General features: G+C 45.4%; 1 protein-coding gene across 2 annotated transcripts; it reads left to right on the plus strand.

Annotated features, from left to right (window-relative positions):
* The first annotated feature begins 373 nt into the window (after positions 1 to 373).
* On the plus strand, positions 374 to 13014 carry taf7 (TAF7 RNA polymerase II, TATA box binding protein (TBP)-associated factor). Of its 2 annotated transcripts, none has more exons than XM_076292214.1 (13): positions 374 to 659; positions 979 to 1037; positions 1138 to 1214; positions 3153 to 3231; positions 5439 to 5572; positions 5938 to 6058; positions 6651 to 6709; positions 7815 to 7887; positions 8938 to 9048; positions 9378 to 9572; positions 10694 to 10806; positions 12177 to 12236; positions 12710 to 13014. In XM_076292214.1, the coding sequence occupies exons 2-13, from the start codon at positions 998 to 1000 to the stop codon at positions 12752 to 12754; spliced, it is 1107 nt and encodes a 368-aa protein (XP_076148329.1). In that variant the 5' UTR covers positions 374 to 659; positions 979 to 997; the 3' UTR covers positions 12755 to 13014. The 2 variants fall into 2 exon arrangements, with proteins under 2 accessions (XP_076148329.1, XP_076148330.1); XM_076292215.1 differs by having other exon boundaries at positions 405 to 434.
* The last annotated feature ends 286 nt before the right edge of the window (positions 13015 to 13300 follow it).

Raw genomic sequence — 13300 nt, forward strand, 5'->3', positions numbered from 1 at the left:
TTATGGATGTGAAAAAAGTAAATTTTCTGTGGAATTGCCCAGTGGGGTTTAAGGCGTTGACATTTTTAGCATCTTTTTCTACAGCATTCATTCACACTCTCACACACACTGAGGCAGGTGAGCTAATTTTGTCATAAATTCACATAAAGTTTTGAATCTGAAATAAATTTGTTTTGAATTGTAAGATGTCATTTTAAGAAATATGTTTGAAATGTTTAAAGACACCTTATATGTTAATTTAGATTCCATAATTAAGATTTATTGGACAGATTTGGGCAAAACACACACCAGTCCAAAAAACTAAATTCTCATCCTGTACGCGAGAGGGCGATACAATTTGCTCGACTAAAAACCTCCCGAGGTGGCAGTCGGTGAACTGATTGGAGAAGAAGATCAAAACAAGCCCATCGGTTTTCTTGTCTGGAAGACTGCTTGTTGGTTATAACTCTATTACATAAATAATTAACATATAAACATACATATTGTAATATATAGTGTACTCCTTCGTGGTTTGTGAAACGATTGTTTTGCTCATATCATGTCAGTAGTGTAGGTGTAGACGTTGTTGTCTGCTAGCTAGGTAGCTAGATGCTAGAAAGGTTAGCTTAGCCTAAACAAAGTGAATATCCTATTATCACAACAAAAAAGGTACATTGGTGGTAAGTGGACCTATTTTCTGCATTCATAACAAAGTGGACAACGTCTTACCATCCCTACCCACTCTCTGTCTGAAGTATTATCCTTACTCATATTAGTTATGCTAGTATGCTAGCATGCATTTAAAACATCAGTGACAAATGCCGAGACACTTAATGTAAACGTTAACGTTGTTTGCTATGTGTATATGCTTGTATTCATGTAGCATTTGAATGACAACTAATACTAGTATGCTGATTTGGACAGTTTGTTGAAAATATGTTCGTATCACGTCAGGAAGCTCTTGAGTGCGTGTGTCGTTATACGTTTGTGTTATTGCAGATAGGAACCGTCTGCCTTCATGCAGAACAAGAAGACCAAGATGACTTCGAAAGTTAAAGGTCTGTTTTGCTGTATCTATCTATCCTTAGCATGAACACTAATCGTTGTTACCAATTCCTTGTTAAGATATATTTAACAACATTTCCGTCATATTTACAGTGGGCAAGGTGGGCTCCAAGAACAAGGAAGACGCCCCCCACGAACTGGAGAGTCAGTTCATTCTTCGTTTACCTGCGGTAAGGTTTTGAGCAATGATTTTCCACCGTGCCTGTCACATGGCAGGCTCTAGTACTCGTCTCATCTTCGCTGAGACCACCACGGCTGTGTGCCACCAAATGAAACCCTCCACGAGCCCACTAACCGCCTTTTATCGAGTATATTTGGAATGCAAATGCACTGTTATAGATGTTTGCTACACTGCGTTGTTATTGCAGTAGCAGTAAGAGCAAAAACTGTACTACTGGTGGTGCGTCTATCATCTCCTACTGCCCCACTCACCTACTGTCTCGTGCCTCTCATTCTAAGTGGAAAACGATCTGAAAATCATGAGTAGATTTGTCAGAAATGCAAAATTATTTTTTAAGTACATTTATACTGTACATATCCAAAATACAGTGTAATACAAATCAACTAACACCAGTGTTGGGCAAGTTACTGAAAATTAGTAATTAGTTACAGTTACTAGTTACTTCTTTCAAAAGTAATTCAATTACGTTACCAATTACTGTATATCAAAAGTAATTAGTTACTAGAGAAAGTAACTTTTGAGTTACTTTTAAGTCTGCTTTTAAAATGTCAATATGAACAGTACTGAACAGTCACACACACAATAAACCTAATTTTTGGACCTATTTATTGTAGTTTCAACGGGCCTTCAAATCAATAGCCTTGTGCATGAGTTCTCAAACTTTTTCCGACCACAAAACATTCTACAATGCATGAAGGCCTCCCTGACCTTGTTTTGCACCACCCTCACCATCTAGGTGGTTTGATAGATATGTACAGTACACTGCCTACTGCTTGCCTACTACTTGCCTTCTGCAATATAGTAATAAGTTATTATTATCATTATTATTGCAATCCTTCTGTAGGCTACATGGAATTCGTTCAATGGGATGTAATGTGAAACAATGTTAAATGGCCTATTTTCAAAGCAGTTATTGTCTGCTCACACACACATAACCTTAGGTTATCCTCATCCTGCTTTGAACGCAGTTGTATTATATAGCATTTTAAGCACCACCAGTTTGGGAAAAGCCTGCGCTGCACAAGTGCTGACCTACCGAAATAAGTTCTAATGCATCCGAGAGTTTGGGATTGTCGCGCACTATGCAGAAGGTTACTCTTCAGCTGATAAGGTGTTCCAGAGAGAAGTTGCATGTTCCGTCGCAGACAAATGAATCCATAACACCATGGACGTCAATTCCGATGTAAACATAGCCTACTGTGCAAATAACTCAAGTCGCTGTTACGTACGGTAGGCTATTTGGAGGTTTCTTTATCTGGTAAGTGAAATCTGCATTTTCCTCTCGAGTTAAACGTGTGCTTGCTTGTGCCAAGGCTATATATAGGCTACCGTAGCCTATTGGTGTTGTGGCGTGGCTATGTTGTAAGAATGAGAAATTGATATAACGAGGCTTTTGCGCAATAGGCGGAAAAGAGCGGAGATAAACAACAATGCGCTTTTACTGTAGTGGAGCTTACGAGATGGAAACGAAAGGGAAAAGGCTTTTAAGATGCCCATTTAAATTGTAGCGTAATGCACTCTTGTGTGTTTTAGCATAAATCCGAAATAAGGAGGAATGTGAGGAGGCTCCTATTAACTGTAAAGAATGCATCTGCAATCTAAACATGAAACACAATCGCTGGAAACATAGCTAAGGTTGGGAGACAAAGCAGCAAATGTGCATCTTGTCTGCAGTCGTTCATTCAAGATCAACAGAGTAACGCAAGTAACGAACTCTTTGAAATTTCAGTAATTGTAATTGCATTACTGGATTTACAAAAATACTTAGTTACATGCTCGTTACCACTAAAAGTAGTGGAATTACAGTAACGCGTTACTTTGTAACGCATTACTCCCAACACTGACTAACACAATGCAAAGTCTAATGTGTCACTCCAAGGCAACATAGAGTAAAGTTGACCCTCTTGCCATCATTTTTGCCTTATAGGAGTATGCCTCAACGGTCAGAAGAATTGCCCAGTCCAGTAGTATGAACACAAAAGACAGACTCACCATTGAGCTTCATGGTATGTAAAAGAGTGTTATTACATGGCTGTATAAATTATTAGGCTGTGCTTTTCACTTTTTTTGCCAAACATGTATGTCCATTTTGTCTGGTCAAAAGTTTGATAGAAAGGAGTCCAAGAAATGGTGCCCAAATAGGAATAACTTTGGCATAATTCTGTCTGTGGTAGCTTGGTATTTTCTTTCTTCTGTTGTCATCTCCTCAAAGCAAGGTAATAACATATCAGTGGAAATGTAGTCACTGTTGGGTAGTGAAGCGATAATGCATTTAAAGCAATGTCATCATGTGAGCCAGAGCCGATATGGCCAGAGCTGCTTGCTCTGTAAAGGTATTTCTGGCCCACCCAAATTTGCTGAACTACTTGCGAAGTAGCCTATTCATCACAGACATCACATGTATCACACGAAAGAGCTTTTTCTCAGCTTTTAAACGATGTTAGTGGTTAGTTGTGGTAAACGGTTCGCGAGAAAAGTAACTTTAATTTAATCATGTTTTCTGCGCCCGTCTCCCTACCCATTCATCTTGGTGAAATACTTCGCGAACTTTCCCTCAACACATGACAAACCATATATCAGAATAAACAGCAGACCTTACCGAACACAAATGTGTAAAGCATTCCCCTGTACAGTTAGCCATTCCATTATCGCTGGATTTTAGGATAGCCTATTATATATAACCTTGCATTTCGAGCTACAGTCAACTCTAGCAGGCATTAAATGACTGGAGACTTTGTGAATTTAAAGATTGTCATAATGTGCTCTCTGCTATTGCTGCTTTTGATCAGTTAGATTTATTTGCAATCAGGGCTTAAATTTCACTGCGGGATTGCGGGTATTGCGCATAATTTGTTCAAGTCCCGCAACTCTAGCCATCATAATGTGAGAAATTCCCGCATACACTTTTACAGCCTGTCTGATGACGTTAATATAATCATGAAGTGGCGTGAAGGCGGTGCTATTGACCGGACGGATCAACTACCGAGTTGAATTGAACATGGCCTCATGCAGACGCAGACACACACACACACACACACGGAGAGAGAGAGAGAGAGAGAGAGAAACACTTTGCGCTTACGCAAATAGGCTACTACGCAACCATGGCAAACTTTTAAATCTGGAAAGAGCTCCTTGGTAACTATCCTGCTAGCTCAGGTCACGTCAACACTTGATCCCAGAAAGATTGTCTTCAACTTGTTAGTTTTTTGAACATTAATTTTATCTAATAACATAGAAAACATAATGAATTGCATCCACATATCCTTATGCACTATGCACAACTTTTATTCACTAGCGACTATAGCCTAAAACCGTCAGGCTGAAGGGAGGCTAATTACTCGCACGTATTTTCTTAAAGTGACAGGCACTCAATTACACCTACTCATCACCAATGTGCACTCAATTAGACCTACACAACACATTAAAGATATGCCTAAGTGTTATAGTTTAAACGTCAATATGAAGCATTCAAATGACTAAATATGTTTAGCTACTAGTAATTACTAGTAAAATGCTATACATTAAAAAAAAATACATTATTAACTAAATACACTCTATATGAATTAACAAGTATATGAAAATTGAAACATAGCCTATCACATAAGCCATAATTTTCAGTGTGTGTGTGGAGAGAGTCAAGCAGAATCTAGGATGTCCACTGTTGTGAATGATCCCACTACAGTATATATTACTGATGAAGTCAGGGTGTTGGGGGCCCCAAAATCAAACACTTTTTTAAAAAGTATCGAAGAAGTATCGAAATTGCAATCCCCCCCTCCCCCCTAAATTGTGTAAATCCCCCCTACATGAATAACCTAAGGGGGGAATTCCCCCCCATTTTGAAAAATGAATTTTAAGCCCTGGCAATCTCCTGTGGTGGGCTGGACATAGCATCGCAATGCCCGCCCAGTTTACCCTTTCCGCCTTAACGCATTCACACTGGTGCCAGAACTTATCGATTCGGCAAAAAGTCTAGGGTGCTTGGTAGTAAATTTGGCGAGACACTTCGTCTATGTGAAAAGGACAGGCCCTCCGCGAATTTGGTACATAATTTTGCGTGGATTTTGGCAGTGTGTAAGGGCCTACAGGTGTGACACAATGTGTCATATAGTATGTCACAGTGGAAACACTCTGCATGGCTTCATTCCTAGTTGACAGGTGTGTGTCTCCATTTTGTATCTTTGTAAATAACATGCCTCCTCTGCCCCTAAAGCTGATGGTCGCCATGGCATCGTGAGAGTGGACAGAGTGCCTCTGGCCTGCAAACTGGTGGACTTGCCCTGCATTATAGAGTCACTGAAGACCGTCGACAAAAAGACCTTCTACAAAACAGCTGATGTGTGCCAGGTATTCTCCCTTAATAACTTATGACCGTCTGTTAAACTCGCCGGGAGTTCTGTCTGAATTAGATTCCCATCTAATTAAAAATTCAGAATCAAGTGTATGTTGTTGAGGCTCCGGCCATTGGTGTCTGTCTCGCACACAGTACACAAAAACGGTGCACAATATACAGACCATGTGATTGTGCATCTTATTTCCAGACAGGTCACAATATACAAGTAAAATGCACACTAATACACAAACACACACAACACAAACAAAACTCGTGTCTCCGTGAGAAGAGGCTGTGTCTGTCTGACTCATTCCAATGTGGCTGTGTAGCTGTTGCTTTGTCGCTGAATATTTCATGCTTTTTATGCCCCGCTGTGCAGATGTTGGTGTGCTCTCTGGATGGGGACCTGTACCCCCCTCTAGAGGAGCCCACTGGTACAGCAGACAAGAGCAAGAAAAAGGACAAGGACAAAGACAAGAAGTTTGTCTGGAACCATGGCAGTAAGTGTCTCTCCAGTCAGACATGAGCAGGGCTCAGGCTAGCTGTTGACATGCGTAGAATTAGCACACACCATGTGCTTTGAACCAAGAGTGCAGATCATTATGATGTCACATTTTTCTTAAAGTTTCATGAAGAGATCATTGAGATCACATGAATATAAATATATTTCAGCATGTTCAAAAGTGGACACCGTTTTTAAATACAGCTAACATAAACAGTTTTTGTTAGGGTGAAGAAGCCATTCCTGAGATAGAAAATGCATTTAACTCTCCAACAGTGTAGTCTGATGCCTGTCGATTTGTGTGAAGAAGTAACTAAAGGCAATAGCGGTCTTACCCACCACTATATTACAGTAACGCTTCTTAAACAGTACATTTGCTTGCTTAGACTTTCCTGTGTGAAACAAGTGTAAGTGCAAGACAAGTGCTCAAGGCTGTACTGTAGGATGAAAGGAAGATGAATGGCCTTGTGATAGCCACGGCGCGCTCAGCCTTGTGGATGCGTCAGCTGCTGCCGCCGTTGCTGCCATGTGCTGTTGATTGAGCTGTTTAACACACACACACTCACACACACACCTGTCTTGCCCTTCAGTCACATTCCCCTTGAAGAACACGCGCAAGAGGAGGTTCAGGAAGACTGCCAAAAAGAAGGTGGGTTGCGCCTCGACACTCTTTTGTTACTCGTTTGTTCTTCACCTCCGCCGCAGTTGTCTGTAACACCTTCTTCATCCTCTCGTCTGTCTTCTGATGAGGTTATCAAATCCTACACAGGTCTTATTTTGTTTGTTTGAAATAACAGATTTACATTTAGAACTGAGGAGGGAAGTTGTGGGGGTGGGTGGGGGGGGGGAGGAAGAGAAGCGAAGCGAGCGTGCTAGGAAGTAAAGAGTGGAGATTTACATATAAATAAAGTCCTCCATCTTGATGCGCCGACCCCCCTCTGGAGGCGCAGGGGGAGAAAAGCTATTTGGGGCTGCAAAGTGGAGCTTCTGCAGCGGACGCTTGGGTGGAGGAGGTGGAGGTGGAGGGGGGATGGAGGGAGAGGTGGGAGCCCGGGCGGAGAAAAGGCGAGCCGAGGAGTAAATCACCTGTGAAACCCAGCAGGCCGGGATCAATCCAGCCCCCTCTCCCACCACCACCACCACCCAGCCCAGTCCACAGAGCCCTGTTTTAATCGCTAATGTGCTACTTGGCTGGAGGCCAGGAGGCTGCGCTCAGATCAGTGGGAACCGGGAAAGATTGGGGGGGGGGGGCATAGGGTAGCACCCCCCCCAACCAGGGCTGAGGCTCAAAAGAGTGAGTGATGAGATGGAGATGGGACGGTGGAGGTGTGGGTGGGTGAGGAGGGAGGGAGGGAGGGAGGGAGGGATGGTTAGAGAGAGGGAGTGTGAGTGCAATAACAGGGTTGTGTGAAGGAAGAAATGGGGACTTGGTGAATGAGACGTCAGCTGCACGACAGAAAAAGCCAGGAGCTCCCATACTCGCCCTGCATACTTTTGTTGGGCCATTTTGATGGATAAAGACAAGACTTTTCAATCATTAATTTGGCTTGAACTGAGGCGACTCTACCTAACTACACTAGAAAGAGTGTAGTGTAGTTACTGCATGCCGACATGAATTTCTGCCAGTTTCTGGCAGTTTATTTGCACAATGGAGGGGCCATAATTGAGCCATAAAGCTTGAGGGGGAACAAATGAATGATGGAGGCATTGGATGATTGAATGGATGAGTGACATGCTGTGTGTGTGTCCTGCAGTACATCGAGTCCCCTGACGTTGAAAAGGAGGTGAAGCGACTTCTCAGCACTGACGCAGAAGCAGTCAGCGTCCGTATCCTTCCAGAAGCCACCCACACACACACACTCTCTCTCTCTCTCACACACACACACACACACACAACACACACACTCTCTCTCTCTCTCTCACACACACACACAACACACACACACACACACACACACACAATCTCTCTCTCTCTCTTTAACACACACACACACACACACACACACACACACACACACACACACAATGCCTACATCACCTGCTTACCTGATATGCCCTTACCCATACTCCCATGGTAAACACATTTGCTCTGCGCTTTCTCTCAGCCACAAGGCGGAACGACATTAATTAACTTCACTAAAGACCATCAGCTTCCCTCCCCAAACATAACTTTTGACCTCTGTTTTACCTCATACAGATATAAGCTCCAGTACTTTAACACATTTTAACACGTTACGCAGGCTGCAGAAGCAGACTGGCGCTTGGATAAACTTGTTTACAACCCTGCACATCTCTCCCCGTCTTTTAGTCTGTGATTAAAGCCACTCCGGTTCCATCTCCCCTGCCTTGTGCCCCCCCCCCCCCCCCCCCCCCCCCCACACACACACACACACACACACACACTCCAGTTATAGCATCAGAGAGCAAATGAGCCCACTAATCTCTGTTCTGCATGGCGTTGCCCACCAACATCTCCCAGAGAGAGAGAGAGAGAGAGAGAATCAGTCAGACTAGAGAGAGATAGAGTGTCAGAGTCAGAATAGAGAGAGAGAGAGAGACAGAAATAGGACGGGGGGGGGGGGTTGCTGTGCATTAGTATTCATAGTGCAGTGATGAGCCATCATTAACCAGCACTTGTTCCAGATGAGAGATTAGGCCTCAGCTCTGGCCTGGCTTTGCACCAGATTCTCCACTGAAGAGCGCCTGATGTAATCCTGGATGAAGATTAATATGTGTCAGTGCTGTTGTAGCTTAATGAGTGGGCTTAGCGCGCTAAATGTCAGCAGCAGAGACTTGGAGGAGAGTAGTGTAAGGGAGTTGTAGATATTTTGTGTGTGTGTGTGTGTGTGTGTGTGTTTGCCTTGACCTGGTGACCAGGGTGGGAGATAATCGCTGAGGACGAATCCAAAGAGGCTGAGAACAACGCGCTGGCCAACCTGGACTCCTCGCCAGGCACCTCGGGGAACAAGATGGGCCACGGGTCCGCAGGTAAGGACACAGCTACCCCCGCCTGGCCTTACAGTCCGCTAGTGACCAGTGCGGTCTCATTTTCACCCCCACTCTTTTGAGCGCCTTCCTCTTGGGTGTCTATCTCCTTCTCTTTTCTGTCTTTTTCCTTCACTCTCTCACTCTCTCTTTCTCTCTCTCTCTCTGTGACTCACTTTGGCACTTGGCCATCTCATTCAGTCTCGGACCACTTCCCACGTCTGTCACACTCTGACCCTTTCTCTGTGTGTCACTCTTCTGTGTGCGTTCTCTCTCTCTCTCTCTCTCTCTCTCTCTCTCTCTCTCTCTCTCTCTCTCTCTCGATCCTATAGCCCAGCACGACGAGCTGAGAGAGATCTTCAACGACATCAGCAGCAGCAGCGAGGATGAGGAGGACGAAGGGGACCGGCACGAGGATGAAGATCTGAACATCATGGACACGGAGGACGACCTGGAGCGCCAGCTGCACGAGAAACTCAACGAGTCCGACTCGGCCCGGGACCAGAGCGACAGCAACAGCCAGATAGGTGAGAAGTGTGCGTGCGTGCGTGCGTGCGTGCGTGCGTGCGTGCGTGCGTGCGTGAAATTGGCAGAAACAGTCTATGTCTATGGATGCAGATGTACATGTACACACACACATACACACACAGAGAGAGGCAGACACTGTGTGACACAGGCAAAGGTCAGTGAGAGAGGTGTGTCTTTTGTAGCACACGCTTGGCCCTGAGGCAGCCTTGTTTGTGCGTGCATCTGCATGTGTGACTAAGTGAGTGCTTCAGCTGTGCATTTGACTATTCTGGACACACGCACTCCCAGAGCCTGTAGATAGTTACTCATATCAGGCGACAGAGAACAGATCCTGGCTTCACCCTGCGCGGATCCACAGCGGGTGTGGCCCAGAGTCCCACTCGGTTTTCATTTGCGGCTCGCACGGCCCAATGAGAGCGCTGCGTGGGTGGTGACAGTGTAGTGACATCCCGCTCCCATTACCCAATTTGCCCCCCTTGTCCCCGAAAAACATCACTTCAGCAGAGGAAAGGGAACCCCATTAAAAGTAAGGGCACGTCTTGATCAGAGACAGTGGGAAGGAAAACAACCCTCTGAAGTGCACAAATGTGTTGTTTTTTCTCTAGCTTACCTCCCTTCCACACACACACACACACACACACACACCCCACACACATACAGACACACACACACACACACACACACACACTTATATACACACAACAGGGGGGGCTGTGCAATTGCTGTCAGAGGTAGATAAAAGCCTTTTCTTGCTCCTCCGCAGCCTCCCCCCCCCCCTCCTCCCATCTAGGTACACAAACAGCCGTTTCCTCCCCAGACGCTAACACACACACACACAGCGCTGCAGCTGGGCCGCAGTAGGCCTCTGCTAAGCTGCTCACAGCCCTGCTGCTGCTCGGCCCGCGGGCCACCCCCAGGTCTCAGCAGCGCTTTGAAGACCCACGGCCCGATCAATAGAGCTAATCGCTCCGCCAGGAGCTCCAGAGGGGGGGCGGGGGGGGACACCAGGGACTGGCCAGCTGGATTAAAGGGTGCAGATTTGGAGGGGTCTGGGAGAGCAAAAGGGTGGCCTGAGGTTTACTAACTGTCTGTCTGCCTGGTCTGTCTGCCTGTACTGTAGTGATGGAGTACCAGGTGCAGATCAACAACCTGAAGGCTAAGCTACAGGACACGCGAGCCCGCAAGAAGCAGCAAGAGGAGCTCATCATGAAGGTGGAGAACCAGGCGCTCAAGGTGAGGCTGACTGGCTAGCACAGGGAACAGTGCAACGTCTATTTATAATACTCTTGAAATCAAACAAACACACACACACACACACACACACACACACACACACACACACACACACACACATTGAGTTAATTATTTCCATGGTTACAAAAGGGTGCATACAGATTTTCACATTCAAGCACACACAGATGTATTCATTTGCATACACATAGCATCATGTTGTGTATGAGCATCCTTAGGAGCAAAGCTAACACAGGGAGCTCATTATGAAGCTGGAGAACTGGCCACTCGACGGGGACAGCTGGGACACATTGCAAATGCCATTACTGCCCCCATGTACACATTAGCATTACTTAGCAGTGTTCCTGGGCACTAACATAGCCACACACATTTTCACATGCAAATACGCACACAGTCTATATTCAAAGTCATCTCCAGAAGAGAAGAATGTGTGCATTGAATATACGTATTCTATAGACACAATAACACACAATGGATGCATACATATACATTCTTTTTTGCACATATTTGTATGTGTTGCTCAGGACAAATGCAGTTGCATACAGACACACCTGCGTCTATATTCACAAGGTCTCAAACATGCACGCACACACGCATGCACACTTTACATATTTCAATTCAGCAGGGCGCCTTCCACCACACAATAGTCACATTCCCTCCCACCCAATCACACATCAACGCACACACACACACACACACACACATTTTCACGCACACACACATTCTCGCCTTCCGGTGATGTTCAGTGATGTATGCATAACCTTTTAACAAAATGACGATGCATAAAACATACCAAAATCTCATCGCTAGGCAACTTTTAAGACAACCCCTTCCCTTTCTCCCTCTGGCATAAATATTGCATTTTTGCCATTACCCCTTTTTTTCGCAAAATGCGCAGAAAACGCAGGGCATAAAAATTCATTGGCGTGCCAAGTGCTCCTTTGGGAAGATTAACAGCGGGCGAAATATCCACAGACATCCCTGTGCCTCCCCTTTGTCTGTCTTTTTGTTCTTTTTTCATTCTTTTTCACTCAATCGTTTTTGACTTTTTTTTAAATCCCCCCTCTCCCCTCTAGTTTGGTCTAGTGCAGTCCAAGGCCCCGTCTTGTACTATTATAGTCAGCGAGGACAGGGAGAGGTCATCTCCGTCTCGTTGGCATTCGGCTTGACAACCGGAGGCCCTTATCACAGAGATACGTGTACAAGGGGCGACCTGCCTGCGCACATCACAACTAGGCCCAGGCAGCTGCAACAGATAGACTTTTTTTCACTCTACTCATCTGCTTTTCTCTCTCTCCCTCTCTCTCTCTCCTCCCACTCTCATTCTGTTTTTCTCTTCTTCTTTTCCACAGAATCGCTTCCAGGCCCTGCTGAATGAGATTGTTCATCAGGAGGACCGCGAGATGGAGCAGGTAGGTGTTTTCCGGCGGCTGGGAAACCCCCCTCCTGGTTTTCCGAGGCGCTCAGCCAGCCAAGCCAAAACCCACTCACGCCCCCCACTCCCACTCCCACTGCCTCGCCTTGCTCTGCACCTGGGCAATTCAGCTCATCATCCTCCACACCAGCTCAATCAGGCCCATTTAAGCACTCACAATGGCTGAATTGGCACAAGTGAAATGGTCCTCAGGCCTAATCCTGATGGTCATAATTGTCATTATTCTGAATTTGGCCCCAGTGTGCGCTGGCGTCGCGGTCCCTCCGGAGTCGCCCTGGCCCAAAATGAACAGCTATTTTCTATTAGGAAAAAGGATGGGACCGTGTCAGAGCACACGCTAATCATCACCCACTTAAATCACAATTACACCCCCACAGTCATCATCCATCAAGCCTCTCTTCTCACTCTTTCCTCTCTCTCTCTCTTCCCTCTTTCTCTCTCTCTCAACAGCTGGCGTCCCTTCAGGATCAGCTGGACTCCCTGATTGAGAAGTGAACAGCAGGTGGCAGCACTAAGTCAGGGAAGGAAGCTGGACTGTGACTGCCACTGTCACTGCTGTGAAATTAAATGACTGCTTTTCTCTGTTGAGGTAGAAAGTTGGCTGTGCGTTAATGCACAAGAAATGTGTTCGTTTTTGTTTTCATATTTCCCCCCCTGTAATATTGACCCATTTATAGTTGTTCAGTTGTAATTTGGAATGCAACACTGTAATGCTGATGTATGATTTGAATAAACCATGACTTTAAAAATATAAATTTGCAGTGTTACCTCTGTTTAACAAGGTTATATGACTGTTGAGTTACTGCAAGCATTGCTAAAGGTCTGGTTTCACTGCTGTACTGTAATGAGCCCTTGAAACCTGACATGGGTAATGAGGAGTTCAGGAGAATTCAGGAGTCCTGCTCTGCTTTGCCCCACACTAGCCCTTTCACTTTCTCCACAGTGGTGTTCAAGAATGGCCGCCCCTTCTAGAACCAACTTTCCTGACCTGCCCCCCCCCCCCCCTCTCCCCTTGCATCCGGGCCTCTCTTGGTTGCTCTC

The sequence above is a fragment of the Alosa pseudoharengus genome, unplaced genomic scaffold (assembly GCF_046254945.1).
Source record: "Alosa pseudoharengus isolate Yale_2024_CS ecotype anadromous, Long Island Sound unplaced genomic scaffold, YU_APseudo_1.1 YU_APseudo_1.1_scf_19, whole genome shotgun sequence".
Taxonomy (NCBI): Eukaryota; Metazoa; Chordata; class Actinopteri; order Clupeiformes; family Clupeidae; genus Alosa; species Alosa pseudoharengus.